The 14992-nt window shown below is 42.5% G+C and overlaps 1 protein-coding gene across 1 annotated transcript; it reads left to right on the forward strand.

Annotated features, from left to right (window-relative positions):
• Positions 1 to 627: 627 nt before the first annotated feature.
• gtse1 (G-2 and S-phase expressed 1) lies at positions 628 to 13388 on the forward strand. The gene is made up of 11 exons (XM_079679816.1): positions 628 to 740; positions 1656 to 1722; positions 1825 to 1882; positions 2219 to 2996; positions 6838 to 6999; positions 7499 to 7634; positions 9675 to 10019; positions 11457 to 11517; positions 12307 to 12519; positions 12634 to 13099; positions 13236 to 13388. Exons 2-11 carry the CDS (start codon positions 1701 to 1703, stop codon positions 13371 to 13373), a joined length of 2379 nt encoding a protein of 792 aa, XP_079535942.1. The 5' UTR covers positions 628 to 740; positions 1656 to 1700; the 3' UTR covers positions 13374 to 13388.
• Positions 13389 to 14992: the final 1604 nt, after the last annotated feature.

Here is a 14992-nt window from a genome sequence, read left to right on the forward strand (position 1 = left end):
GATATCCAAGTTTGTCATTGCCTTGGAAAGTAGCATTACATGCTACATCTAGCAATAATTCCGGAGGTTAAAGGCTCAAATTAGCATTGATTTTCAACCCTGTTACTTTCAACCCTGTTACTATAATTAGAGTAACAGGGGTAATTCTTCATTGGAAAATATACATTTGATGCCAAGCTGGGCAAATCACTTTTTTTGATGGTTTATTATCTGTTTTTCCTAAATACATAAAAAAACATTATAAAATAAAAGGTTCATTTTTCAAAAATGTTGGTGTCTAAATTGTCCTCCAATTCTGGAATGACCCAGATACATCCCCCTTTAACACTGTATCTGCAAAAATACTTTCACCCATGTCATGTCTTAAAAAAGATATTTCTAAAAAGATATTATCCAAATTCAACATATGCATTTATTTGTAAAATAAAAGCATTTGTAACCTAAAACAAGTATTAATGTAATGTAGAATAACCAGCAGGGGAAGTGTTAGACGATGTATGAAGTGACTTTGATCATTTTCCGGTGTTGCTGCACCTTGTAGACGACGGAGGACGGGACTACAACCCCCAGAGTTCTGTTCACGCTTGCGTCACCAACTTCCAGCCAATGGTTGACCGCGTACGGGTCACCTGACCAGCACCGCAGCAGATTTGAATGTGTGTTGGTGTATGTATTTACCGTGTCGTCGTTTTGAATGCGGAGCAGAAAATAACCTTTGAGAGTTTTAAAAGGCGCTTCAGGTTTGTTGTGTTTTAATGTAATGACACTGTGACTTCCGTGAACTTAACATCATGTTGGAATTCTCAATTTAAAGCTGTTAATTAGTTAACATATGCTTCAGCTATTTGGCGAACCAACGGCCTAGCATGCTAAAGTTAGCATGACGAGTAACGTTCGTGTTTTAACTGTTTATCAGTGGTGTCAAGTAACTAATTACATTTACTCAAGTGCTGTATTTAAGTATACGTTTGAGATATTTGTATTTTAATATTTCCATTTTATGATACTTTGTACTTCTACTCCACTACAGTTCAGAGGTAAATGGTGTACTTTTACTCCACTACATGTATTTAATACCTTTAGTTACTTTACAGATGTGGATGAATGATGTGAAATATAATCAAGTGTTAAATCAGACTTTAGTTCCACCTGGAGTAAATCCACAAGCTACCCTGCAGTATACAAAGTCATTCAAACTAGCTGGACCTTTACCAGCTTTGAGAACACTTTCATGATCAATCATTATAAAACATATCATATATATTATTCTGAAATGGACCAATCTGCACAATGACTACTTTTACTGTCGCTACTTTAACTATATTTTGATGATAATACTATTCTACTTTTACTTGAGGAACATTTTGAATGCAGGACTTTCACTATAACAGACACTCTGGTGCTTCTACTTTTACTCAAGTACAACATCTGAGTCCTACTTTTACTCAAGTACAACATCTGAGTCCTACTTTTACTCAAGCACAAGATCTGAGTACTTCTACTTTTACCCAAGTACAAAATCTGAGTACTTTTACTCAAGTACAAGATCTGAGTACTTCTACTTTTACTCAAGTACAAGATCTGATCTTCTTCCACCTGTTTGTCAGAAGTTATTATACAATATCATAACATGTGTTAATGTACTTTTGCTGCAGGTGTGATCTGGATCAATCTGTATCGCACAGAGAGACAACATCGGGATGGACTGTCGAGCTAACAGCGGTAGGTTAACACTAACTAAGCCAGAGTCTGTGTGTATTTAAACACAGCTAACACCATTTGTTTTGTTACCTCTTTTAAACCCGTGTTTATGTCTCCATACAGATATGTTCTTTCTGGCTGATGAGAAATTTGACTTCGATGTTTCTCTGTCACCTGCCAGGTAATTTCCTCTCAGCTGTGATTAAATTTAAATAGCTTTATTGGCATGACCATAACGACATACAGTATTGCCAAAGCTTTGTACAATTATGATATCCATGCATAATCATTAATAAACATTTTAAACAAAAGCAATTATAACATGTTTTCTTTACAAGGATACGATACACCTTTTGAACACGAACTAGAAATGCCTATGTGAAGCACTTTGAATTGCCTCTGTTTCTTAAAATGTGCTACACAAATAAAATGACGTTGAACCTTGATTTTAGAAATAAACAAACACAGAACAATGGAAAAAGTTTTTCTATCTAAAAGTTGATATTTCTCTCTGCAGCTCCAAAGGTGATGAAGATGAGGATGAGGTGTTCATGGGTCCGGTCAGCCATACGGAGAGGTGCGTCTCTGTAAACGTGGCGTCGCATCTTGAGAATGTCGGCGGCGTGCGTGCGAGCTGGAGTCCTCTGAGCGGAGATCAGCTGGACGCCGTGTGTCAGGAAGCACACAGACTGGCCGACCAGCTGCAAGACAGAAAACCCAATCAGAGCGCCAACGGGACCGCCAACGGGACCGCCAACATGGCCACCGACGTGACCGCCAACATGGCCACCGATGTGACCGCCAACATGGCCACCGACGTGACCGTCAACACCACATCTCACAGGGACGAGTTTGTCCAGGACGCTGATGCCAAACTGGGCATGTTGGATCACATCCCGAGTGCTCTGAGCCCCATCAAACGGGAGACCTTCTGCGTGCAGGACAGTCCCATGAAGCAGCTGCCGCCCGCCGTGCGGTGCCGCCTGCTCAAAGGAAGCAGCTCCAACACTATGTCATCCACCCAACCTTTAACCACCAACCCTGTGCCATCCACCAGACCTGCTTCCACCACCCGGTGCTCCTCCGTTACCCTCCCTTCATCCTCCCGCCCCGCATCCACGTCCAGACTCAGCACCTCCACCTCCATGGCGGGGGGGAAGCCTCAGCTAAGGACGGGGCTTCGGGGGAGGGCGGCACTCGGTGTCGTGCTGCCGAGCAAACCTACCGCCCCGACAACTTCCTGTTCATCCAGCAAGAGCCAGGTGGAGAAAACCAGACTGCAACCGCCGAGACAAGTAGGAGAGACGTTTTGTTTTTTCACCTATTCTGCAAAATCCACTTCTTCATGTCTCTTCTACATCAACATGTGTCCCCTCTTCTTCATGTCTCTTCTACATCAACATGTGTCTCCTCTTCTTCATGTCTCTTCTACATCAACATGTGTCCCCTCTTCTTCATGTCTCTTCTACATCAACATGTGTCTCCTCTTCTTCATGTCTCTTCTACATCAACATGTGTCCCCTCTTCTTCATGTCTCTTCTACATCAACAACATGTGTCCCCTCTTCTCCATGTCTCTTCTACATCAACATGTGTCCCCTCTTCTTCATGTCTCTTCTACATCAACAACATGTGTCCCCTCTTCTCCATGTCTCTTCTACATCAACATGTGTCCCCTCTTCTCCATGTCTCTTCTACATCAACATGTGTCCCCTCTTCTCCATGTCTCTTCTACATCAACATGTGTCTCCTCTTCTCCATGTCTCTTCTACATCAACATGTGTCCCCTCTTCTTCATGTCTCTTCTACATCAACATGTGTCCCCTCTTCTTCATGTCTCTTCTACATCAACATGTGTCCCCTCTTCTTCATGTCTCTTCTACATCAACATGTGTCCCCTCTTCTTCATGTCTCTTCTACATCAACATGTGTCCCCTCTTCTCCATGTCTCTTCTACATCAACATGTGTCCCCTCTTCTCCATGTCTCTTCTACATCAACATGTGTCCCCTCTTCTTCATGTCTCTTCTACATCAACATGTGTCCCCTCTTCTCCATGTCTCTTCTACATCAACATGTGTCCCCTCTTCTTCATGTCTCTTCTACATCAACATGTGTCCCCTCTTCTCCATGTCTCTTCTACATCAACATGTGTCCCCTCTTCTCCATGTCTCTTCTACATCATTATGTGTCCCCTCTTCTTCATGTCTCTTCTACATCAACATGTGTCCCCTCTTCTTCATGTCTCTTCTACATCAACATGTGTCCCCTCTTCTTCATGTCTCTTCTACATCAACATGTGTCCCCTCTTCTCCATGTCTCTTCTACATCAACATGTGTCCCCTCTTCTTCATGTCTCTTCTACATCAACATGTGTCCCCTCTTCTTCATGTCTCTTCTACATCAACATGTGTCCCCTCTTCTTCATGTCTCTTCTACATCAACATGTGTCCCCTCTTCTCCATGTCTCTTCTACATCAACATGTGTCCCCTCTTCTTCATGTCTCTTCTACATCAACATGTGTCCCCTCTTCTTCATGTCTCTTCTACATCAACATGTGTCCCCTCTTCTCCATGTCTCTTCTACATCATTATGTGTCCCCTTTTCTTCATGTCTCTTCTATATCAACATGTGTCCCCTCTTCTCCATGTCTCTTCTACATCAACATGTGTCCTCTCTTCTCCATGTCTCTTCTACATCAACATTTGTCCCCTCTTCTCCATGTCTCTTCTACATCAACATGTGTCCCCTCTTCTCCATGTCTCTTCTACATCAACATGTGTCCCCTCTTCTTCATGTCTCTTCTACATCAACATGTGTCCCCTCTTCTCCATGTCTCTTCTACATCAACATGTGTCCTCTCTTCTCCATGTCTCTTCTACATCAACATTTGTCCCCTCTTCTCCATGTCTCTTCTACATCAACATGTGTCCCCTCTTCTCCATGTCTCTTCTACATCAACATGTGTCCCCTCTTCTCCATGTCTCTTCTACATCACATGTGTCCCCTCTGTGTAAAGAGATTCTGAAAGTATATAAAAACCTGTCTGAAAATGAGCTGATCAGATTTTATGATGACTTTATGATGTCATAACGATGTTTTGGCTTGTGTAACCCCCCCCCACCTTGTCACCTGAATCTCCTCTTAGAGCACCAATAGGTGCTTTCACACCGTAGTACTTTTCCCCCTTTAGTTCATCAGAACTCTTTAGTTCTGATGAACTAAGTACAGATCGTGTTCACAAAGGAATAAGTCCCTGAGGGAGGATTAGGCAAATGAAGCCGCTGACGTCACTTCTTCTTCTTCTGCTTTGGGTTTACTGGCAGGCCGCAAACAACTTCTCGGCGTATACTGCCACCCGGAGTCCCCGGCCGGAAGTCCCCGGAGTTGGGGACTGGCTTCAGTAGAAGCTGCTGGGACTCCCAGCAGCTTCTACTGAAGCCTTCAGAGTAAATCGCCAGAACGCCGACACCTCCTCATCTCCACGCTCCCATGTTTTCTTTTGTGTTGCCCAGGGTTGCCAACTCTCACGCATCTGGCGTGTGACACACGCTTTCACTCTCAATCTCACGCTCTCACGCTGCCCAAACTATTCTCACGCCAAAAACAAGATGAACTGGCGATCGTTTTGGTTGGCAATTTACAATGTTTAGTTGAAAGCTGCTCAAGCTGTCGATCCGCTCCCTCCCCCCTCACTCTTAACAACGTTAACAGACAGCAGAGCAGAGCAGTGGTAGCCGGTTGGTCAATCCCGGACATTACATCATATTGCGCATAAGTAGATCTAAGATCCAGTAGAAATGAGAAAGAAGTAAAAGTCTGCTGCTTATTGTTCTAGGCCAAAATAGAGTCAAAGAGTATATGAGAGTGTGTTAATTAATATATTTGGCAGTTTGGAGTAAGTCTGTAGATTTCTAACCCTATGACCATTGTAGACCACTGACATAATGATAATATATAATAATAATTCAAGTACATCCTTTCAAACTGCTAGTCACATCCTCATGTAAATGGCAATTTATTGAGGTCAGAAAAGTTACGGAGTTCATTTTTATTTATGGTACGATAAGTCAATTAATTGCTTACAGGCACACAATAAAACAGTGGAAACAAGCATGTGTTTGACATTAGTGAATGAAACTGTGTGCCCTTTATAGTCTGTGTCCAATATTGTGTATTTGTATATATTGTATATCCGATATGCTAAGGTCCCGCTACTGACACAATAGCAGTCATTTAGTGCGCTTATGTGTAATTAAACCCATGATATCAAAATCTCACTCCAGCCAGGTACCCAATTGCCATAAGTTAGTCTCTCTCCGTTGGTGCGCGGGGATAATGCTAATGCGAGGATAATAAAATGGCGGCTTCACAAAACCTTTTGGGAGTTTTACGGGGCGCGGTTTGCAATCCGCCCAGCCAATCAGAAATAGGAAACTTTCTCTCCCACCAAAGTACCTGCTCTCTAGCAGGGACGGAAAAGGGAGTAAAAAGGTTCTCATTAACTCATTTTTGTTCCGGATATTTTGGGAGTGAACGTGACATTTCGGAACTAAAGTGGGAAAAGTACTTGGTGTGAGCTGTGTTCTTTTTAACCAAATCTCAGAGGGGCGTGGGGAGGGGCTCCTTATTTTCATCTAAAGTAACACACAGAGAATCAGCACTTTGGAAACAGGGCTGAAACAGAGGGGATTATGGGTAATGCACTTCAGAGACATGTTTTGTATCTGAGACCTGTAATATATTGATGAAAAACAGTATCATAGGGGACCTTTAAATGTCAATTTATATTTCCACACGTATATTTTCCACTTTTTTTTTTGTTATGCTATTTCTAGTCTTTTAATTTATCTTATTTATAATGCCTTGTCTTTTTATGCTGCTGCAACCCAAACATTTTCCAAATTGGGATCAATAAAGTACTTCTCTTATTCAGTCTGTTATATCTACCGTATTGACCCGAATATAAGACGGGTCATCTTATATTTGGGTCAATACGGTACTTTGTCTGCAGAACAACTGAACATCCACAATTTGCTGCCTTTTTATAGGAGATGTATATTTGTGCTGCTGTATTTCTTGGTTTCAAAGAGTTGGTAGAAACCATGGATTTGTGTCTCTTTTGGTTGTGTTTCAGGGGGTGGGGGGTTGGAAGCGCAGCCCGTCGTCTCGCCCCTCCAGCAGGGCGGGGTCCAGCGAGGATCTGCTCTCTGATTCGGCGAGCGTGGCGTCCGACATCAGCGACTCCTCCTTCAACTCCAGCCTTCTGGGGAAACGCATGCTGGCTCCGCCCACTACGGTAACACACCTGTTCAAAAGTAGTCTACAACAGGGGGAGAGAAACAAGTCAAATCCCTTGCAAGTGTACACAAACTTGAAACATTGATTTGATCACTTTGGGGGGATTCAAGTCCATCTTAAAGGACAGAGAACAAGAATCCATTGGTCGATGTGATTGCTCTTTTATCCCATAATTTAAGTCGTTTTAAAATAGTTTTTTATGTTTATGTTATAATAGTTTCTTTTATTTTGCATATTGACTAGTTAATGTGCCGTTTCGTTTGTGTTTTACGACCGCTGTATTCCTCTGCCTGTGTTTGTTTTGTGTTCATTTCTTGTAGCTTTGTTCATGCTGCCCTCTTGGAAAACACTTTTACCTGGTTAAATAAAGGATGTATAAATTGACATTGATACTGATTTCTAGTCACACAGCGCCACCTGCAGACCAACACACTAAATGAAACTGATATTCATTCTGTGTCTTAACTTCCTTTATGTTTCACGTTTTGGTCCGTTAGAGTGCTATGAGGAACATGTCGGGTGGGAAAGCGCCACCTCTTCAGAGGAGGAGGGTGACGGAGAGAAACAACACATCCTCTTCCTCGTCCTCAGTGTCCAGCTTCAACTCCAGCATCTCTCTGTCCCCATCCAAAGGTACGCTGACATCATGTAAAGAGTATCCATGCTGTGTGAGGGACTTCCAAAACTAAACCTTTGTCCAAAAAATCTGACCACTTTAACTTAAACTAAGTAAAAACATGCCATGGGGTTAAGGAAAAACGTGACAGATAATTCATCAGGATTAAAGCTGCTGACACACCAAGCAGGTTCCTGCCGTCGATAGATGTCAGGCCGTCGATGAGCGTCCTGTCGCCCTACTCAGATTGGTGTGTCCCGCCCCGTCGTGTCTTTTCGGCCGCTGATTCGACATGTTGAATCGGCAGGCTGTCGGCTAAAGAAATCACTGATTGGCTGTTCAGCTAGCGAATCAGTGCATGAGAAGCGAATAGGAAGTGAGGGACCCAAACAAACTATTAAGACTCCAGCTCTCGACAGGTTGGGGAAAGCCCCGTGAGCTTCTCGCTGTAGAGTGAAAATGGAACACGCTATTTGTTGTTTGTTTATATCACGCGGTCTGTTCTTCTTCTCTCGGTTATCACGCAGTCTGTCTTCCGGTTGTTGCCTCTTTTGAATGACGAATACTCACTACCGCCGCCTGCTGGTAAGGAGAGTTATTGCCACTCACGCATGCGCAGTGCGTACGTGCTACTTGGCCGTCGGCTAAAGTCTTTGCGGTGTGTTCCAGTGCGACACGTGGCCAAGACGCAGAGACGTGAGGGGACACAACAGTCGGGTCCGTCGGGACGTGTTCTCTGGAGTCAGATTGGTGTGTAGGGACCTTTTTAGGGAAAGAAGCTGCACTGATAATCGGAGGAAAACATTAAATTACAACATATCTCTTGGTTTAGAAAAAACTACACCTTTTGATGGTTTCCTTTAGGAAAATAAAACTCAAGCTAATGAGAAGAAAATACGTGTCTCACTCCTGTAAAGAAGCAGCAGACGAAAAGTGACGTACGTCTGGGTGGGGAAACAACCATTTTTCAAAGATGGACTAACAACAGAGTTTCTAAATACTTTCCCCTGGGCTCTCTTATCACAGTCTTTCCTGCTGGCTTTATAAACATAGACAAATAAATGTCTTCATTTCCAAGGTTGGAATTTAAATAATGTAAAAGGAAACGTTGCTTACCCTCTTGTCCATTCGTATTAATCAACATGAATCCCGATTAGATAGTGAAAGTATGAAACTGTTTGAATAAATAATACTTTCCCTACTTCAATTCAAACATGTTGAGTTAATTAAAGCCTGGGAAACGCCATGAAACGCTTTTTAGATGACCTCATTTGATCAAGATTTGACAGATCCCAAAAACATATAAGCACTTAAGCAAGTTATGGAATAAGTTGTAAAATGCTTAAAGCACAGTGGGTTATACGATCTTTATTTGTCTGTAAAAGTATTTAAAAAAAATTGTTGAAGCTCATGGTTTCCGCGGGTTCTTAAAGTATTAAAAGTTGATAAATCAATTTAGCGAAGCTATTAAAAAGTATTAAAGGGCATTTTCCAAGGTATTACTTTGTGTAGCTTGTTTTCAGTAAGTATATAAATTGTCCAGAGAGGTTGTATTCTACAGTCTGCCTGAATGTAATCATTGCGTAGGTGTGTAGTGTGATTCTGTGTACTTTATTTATGGCATCCCGTTGGATTTGACGTCATCTGAGCAGAACATCGCACGCTCACTGCTTGATAGCGCGCGACGGTCCGTTTACGCCGGTTGTTAAACAACATCGTTATGGGGAAATGCAAGTCTGCGTCCAAATGGTTGGAAGATAAGGAGGAAGGACAATCAATACTGTATATAGTCAATGTGAGGTAAAGTGTGTCGCCAAGGTAACCGGTTAAAACTCCAAGTGGTGATGAGGTCTTAAAATGTGTGGAAAGAGTCTTAAAAGGTTTTACATTTGACTTCAGGATTCCTGCAGATACCCTGAAGCTCTTTCCGTATCGGTGAGAGAAACCGAACAGCTCTTATCATGGCTGCCATTCCAGGTTCTTTTCTCTCAGTTAAAAACCTTCCTGCGAGGACAAATACTATCCGACTGTAATCCTGTTGTTGTGTCTCCTCTCAGGTAAACTGAACTCCTCTCTGAGCGGCCCCGCCCCCAGCAGACCGGCCAATCAGAGCCGCCCTCGTCGCTCCACCGTCAACACGCAGCAAACATCTTCCTCCACCATCGCTGGCCGCCGCTCGATGTCTCTGCAGAACAGGAAGCTGTCCGAGGTGGAGCCCGTCAAGGCGGGCAGATCCACGCCGCTGAAGAGTTCCGATTCCACGCCGGTACAGCTGACCCCCGTTAAGAGAGGGTTGGAGAAGAGCACCCGGCCTCTGAGCGCTCTGAGGAGCAGATCCAGACCTGAGGCGCTCGTCCTTCTGACACCAGGCGGAGGATTCAGAGGAGTCCGCAATGCAGACAGTGAGAACAGTTTTAATATGAGCATCAGTCAAAGTCAGCTTTATTGTCAATCTTTCAGTTTGTGTGTACAGACAGAGAGATCGAAATACCACAATCCTGAATACAAATATATATATATAACAATATGTATATCCTCTAGGGCTATATCCGAATATTCGTTCGTTGGAGTACTATTTGGGTTTCAATTTCGTTATTTGTTTTTTCCCCGTTATTTTGAAAATTGAATTGATTGAAATCTCCAATATCAACTTAAGAGCTTGTGCCTCTTCGGGGGGTGCTAACACTTAACCATAAACGTTATCGTTTACTTTCTCCGTCTTTATATGTAGATATTACTTTTCTCCCTTAATCTCCGTCACGTTGTTTCCATAGCAACAACAACTTCCTGTCAACAGCGCTACCTCTCCTTCAAAATAAAAGCATGTCCATAAATAGGAAGACAAGCCAAATTACACTTAAGACATGTACAACTGCAACGAAAGTAACAAACACAATGCGATATCCTTTTCAATTCCAAAGAACACAAATTGGGTTACATTAACAAATAACTATAAAACAACAATACTGTAGAATAACAAAAGGAATGCCGTGAATAAACCGAAATACACGTGTTGAAGCGGTTCGCTGCTGATTACTACGACTCCCCTGCGGGCGGGCCAAATAGTCGCTGCTGATTACTACCAAATATCCGGAGCCCGAAAAATGGTATTCGGGACAGCCCTAATATCCTCTCTCTCTCTCTCACTCACACACACACACACACACACACACACACACACACACACACACTCACAATCAAAAGACACATTTATACATATGCACACATTAAGACATAAATAAAAGCACAACAATCAATATATACAAAAAAACAGTCACTTCAATATGTTAGTATGTATGTTATATATGTGCTGCAGCACCTCTTTTCACCCTCTGTCTGAAACCAGAGCCCAGTCTGCTCTGATTGAAACTCCCTCTGGAGGGAACACAGGGATTCTAGCCTTTTAGCAGACTATTTACCTGCATACAAACCTATATAACACACTACTGGAAAGAGCAAACCCCCCAAAAGCATAGTTGGGCAGCTTCAAGAGCAGACTTTATGCTACGCTTTGACACATTATTTAGCAGATATATAGACCTATTTCATTTTCCATTCCCTCGTCTTGTATGTTTTGACATTTAACCGAACTGTAATAAAGTAATCAAAATGACTGCATGAGACCAAATTCAGAATTCAAAGCTGCAGCACTTTGTTATACCGCCACAGAACCTCACTGTGGTAAATAAAGACACACTTAATGTTTGACTTTAGAAAGGTTAGGAGTTCTGGTCCTTACCTTTTTAGAAATAATTGGCTTGAATTTAAACGTCTTTGTTCAAACCAAATAAAAGAAAGTCTTTATTCTGTTTCACGATCTCATTGTGTTGTTGTTTTAGCTCCAGACGTCTCAAAGATGTTGAAGCCAAAGGCGCTGACGTCAGTGAGCAGCGTGGACAGGTAGGTGGCGCTAAATACCCCTTTTTTTAAAAGAGCAGCTTTTACCAATTTAGGTCCTGCTGAGTCTAGGACTGTGCAATTAATCGTATTTTAATCTCGATTTTGGCTTGCAACGATTACGAAAACAACGTAATCGAAATAAAACGATTATTATTTTTCTTTTCTTTTTGTTGTTTTGGTTTTTCAGTTGAATTATACTTAAAGTTCAGGGTAATCAACTGTTAAAAACATATTGTTCACATTTTTTTTTCAATAAATGGATGTTTTCAAAGTAAATGGATAATCGCTTTTAATAATCGTGATATCAATTATTGACAAAAATAATCGTGATTATGATTTTTGCCATAATCGCACAGCCCTAGCTGAGTCTAGATCTGAAGTAGTTTTTTTTTAGGTTCATTTAACTTCCCTTCTGGCCGTCAGGGTTCCCGCGGGGTCTTAAAAAGTCTTACATTTGATCATCAGAATTTCAGTCCTTAAAAAGTCTTAAATATGATTTAGAAGGTCTTAAAAATGATTGGATTTGAAAGGTACTTCTGTTGCGATCGTGTCTAACTGTGTTTTGAGGGAAATGTCCGGGCTGCAAAGTAACCAGTACGGTAAGAGTCTTTCAGTTCCCTCCAACAATTTGTATTGAAATAAATCAACATGGAACCAGTAATCACTAACTTTGTTTCCCCCGGCCCCTTATCGGAGAACACCCAGCTAAAGTCTTACATTTGAGTTGGTGAAACCTGCAGGAACCCTGGGCAGATCATTAATGATTTCCCTCTCCTTCTTCTCCTGTAGTCTCCAGAAGCTCTCAGGCCCTATGACGCCCCCTGCTGTCTGGTCGCTGCAGGTGAAACCTCAACGTCCCTCCGCCCTCCCGACCCCCGTGAAACGCAGGATGTCCTCCATCCCCACGCCCACCACCAAGAGCCGGGCCAGCAGACCACCGTCCAACCCCGACTCTGACCCCGCCCAAACACCCTCCTCCACCAGGAGGGACAGGAGCTGCTAGTAAGGCTGCCGTTGACCAATAGGAAGACCCCTTGTTTTATTTATATATATATATATGCGCCGAAACATTAAATATCTTCGGACTCACTCAGTTGTTTGTTTTGGTTTCTGTAGCCTCGCCCCCGTGGAGATGCAGGAGGCGGAGCCTGTTGAAATGCCCGTCATCCAGCCCTTTTGCCTAGATGAGGAGGAGGAGGAGCTTCCTGCTGCCCTGCCCACCAGCTCACCACAGCCCGACCAATCAGAGAGCACAGAGGCTGGAGCACCGAGTCAGGGCCAATCAGAGAGCACAGAGACTGGAGCACCGAGTCAGGGCCAATCAGAGGGCACAGAGGCTGGAGCACTGAGTCAGGGCCAATCAGAGAGCACAGAGACTGCAGCACCCAGTGAGAGCCAATCAGAGTGTACAGAGACTGCAGCACCCAGTGAGAGCCAATCAGAGTGTACAGTTCCTGCAGCACAGAGTCACAGCCAATCAGTGAGCACAGTTTCTGCAGCACCAAGTGAGAGCCAATTGGAGCCAAGCAGGAACCTGATCGAACCTGAAACTAAAGAGGAGAGCCACCACAAGACACATGAGGTCAGAGGTCACGCAAAAATAAAAACACACACCTCACATAACTCAACATTTCTCCTGTTTTCATCTGTATCTGTATTTATGTGTGGCAACCAATGAGTGTCTGAGAGTTCACTTCACTTCTTGTTTCTCTCTTCAGTTTCTCCTCCTGGATCTCCCCGCTCCGACGCTGCTCCCTCAGGAGAAGATGCTCATCGACCTGAGCAACACCCCCGAGCTGATCCGCACCAGCAGCAAGTCCTGCTCCAACTCTCAGGTACTCACACGTTACCTTTAGCTGACGCTTATCCAAAGAGACTCCCAATAAGTGCATTCAACCATGAAGAAACAAACTCTAAGCAAGACACATGTGCAGGAACATGTCCTCTCTATGAGCCCAACTCCATTAAGTGCTACTCTGACACATCCCTTTTCAATATTATATCCACAAACACAAAACCTATAATGTAAACATATTAGACACACACATGACATTTAGGGCCTTGGGCCTCATGACAACAGAGCAGCACTGCAAACACCTAGCTATAAATAGTAAAACCAGAGAATCTGATTAGCCTGCTGTGTTTCCTTTTTTAGATATATGTATTTGAGTTGTATAAATAAATAAAAACTGAAATGAAATAACCTAAGAAGCGACCGTTTGAGTCGTAAAACAAAGTCATTTTAAAGCATTTTGTGTGCGTTACTTTAACTTCTGTGTGGTTTAAAAAAAAAACACACCCGGCACAAATTATTCTTTTGTTTTAAAATATCTCTTCAGGGGAGCTTTAATAATAATAATAATCTTTATTTGTATATATTTCGCTTGCAGTTCAAAGTGTAGACGGTAGAATCTCCTAAAATACTCACAGAATATATCACATAAAATACAGTTACAAGTACAAGACATAAAACAAACTTCAAAATAGCAAAGAATATTCATAATATCAGGGTGTCTGCAGGGTCTTAAAAAGTATTAAAAGTAGATAAATCAATTTAGTGAAAATGAAGGCTATTAAACGGCATTTTCCAAGGTGTTACATTTTGTATCTTGTTTTCAATAAGTATATAAATGGTCCAGAGAGGTTGTATTCTACAGTCTGCCTGAATGTAATCATTGCGTAGGTGTGTAGTGTGATTCTGTGTAGTTTATTTATGACATCCCGTTGGATTTGACGTCATCTGAACAGGACATCGCACGCTCACTGCTTGATAGCGCGTGAAGGCCCGTTTACGCCGGTTGCTAAGCAACATCGTTATGGGGAAAGTCTGCGTCCAAATAGTTGGAAGATAAGAAGGAAGGACAATCAATACTGTATAGAGTCAATGTGAGGTAAAGTGTGTCGCCAAGGTAACCGGTTAAAACTCCAAGTGGAGATGAGGTCTAAAAATTAGGGCTGTCAAACGATTACACTTTTTAATCAGATTAATCACAGCTTAAAAATTAATGAATCATGATTAATCACCAGTCTTCGGTATTTCCAGACAAGTGGCTACTGAAATCAATCTTACTAACTGCTGGCGGGGCAATTCTCGGCGCGAGTTGGCGGACTTTATTTTGCTTACTTTAACATCATTTTTCATGGTGGAGCCATTTCTTGGTATGGGTGTAGCCTACCCCAGCCATACTCTGGCGCTGGTGGGATGTATGGGGTGGGCCATTCTGCACATGCGTTAAATGCGTTAAATATTTGAACACAATTAATTCAAAAAATTAATTACCGCCGTTAACGCGATAATTTTGACAGCATTACTTAAAATGTATGGAAAGGGTCTTAAAAAAGGTCTTAAAAGGTTTTACATCTGACTTCAGGATTCCTGCATGTACCCTGAAGGTACGACGATAAAATGGTGCATTTAAAAGGAGCATGGTGCAAATACAACATCACCAATCTTTAAATAGTGTTTTCTCTCAAC

The sequence above is a fragment of the Notothenia rossii genome, assembly GCF_949606895.1.
Source record: "Notothenia rossii genome assembly, chromosome: 5".
Lineage (NCBI taxonomy): Eukaryota > Metazoa > Chordata > Actinopteri > Perciformes > Nototheniidae > Notothenia > Notothenia rossii.

What these genes read in the sequence shown, in the direction of transcription:
- gtse1 (XM_079679816.1), top strand. Translation starts at nt 1,701, where the DNA reads ATGGACTGTCGAGCTAACAGCG. An exon ending in GGACTGTCGAGCTAACAGCG is followed by an intron (nt 1,723 to 1,824) that starts GTAGGTTAACAC and finishes GTCTCCATACAG; the next exon opens with ATATGTTCTTTCTGGCTGAT. An exon ending in TCAGTGAGCAGCGTGGACAG is followed by an intron (nt 11,518 to 12,306) that starts GTAGGTGGCGCT and finishes CTTCTCCTGTAG; the next exon opens with TCTCCAGAAGCTCTCAGGCC.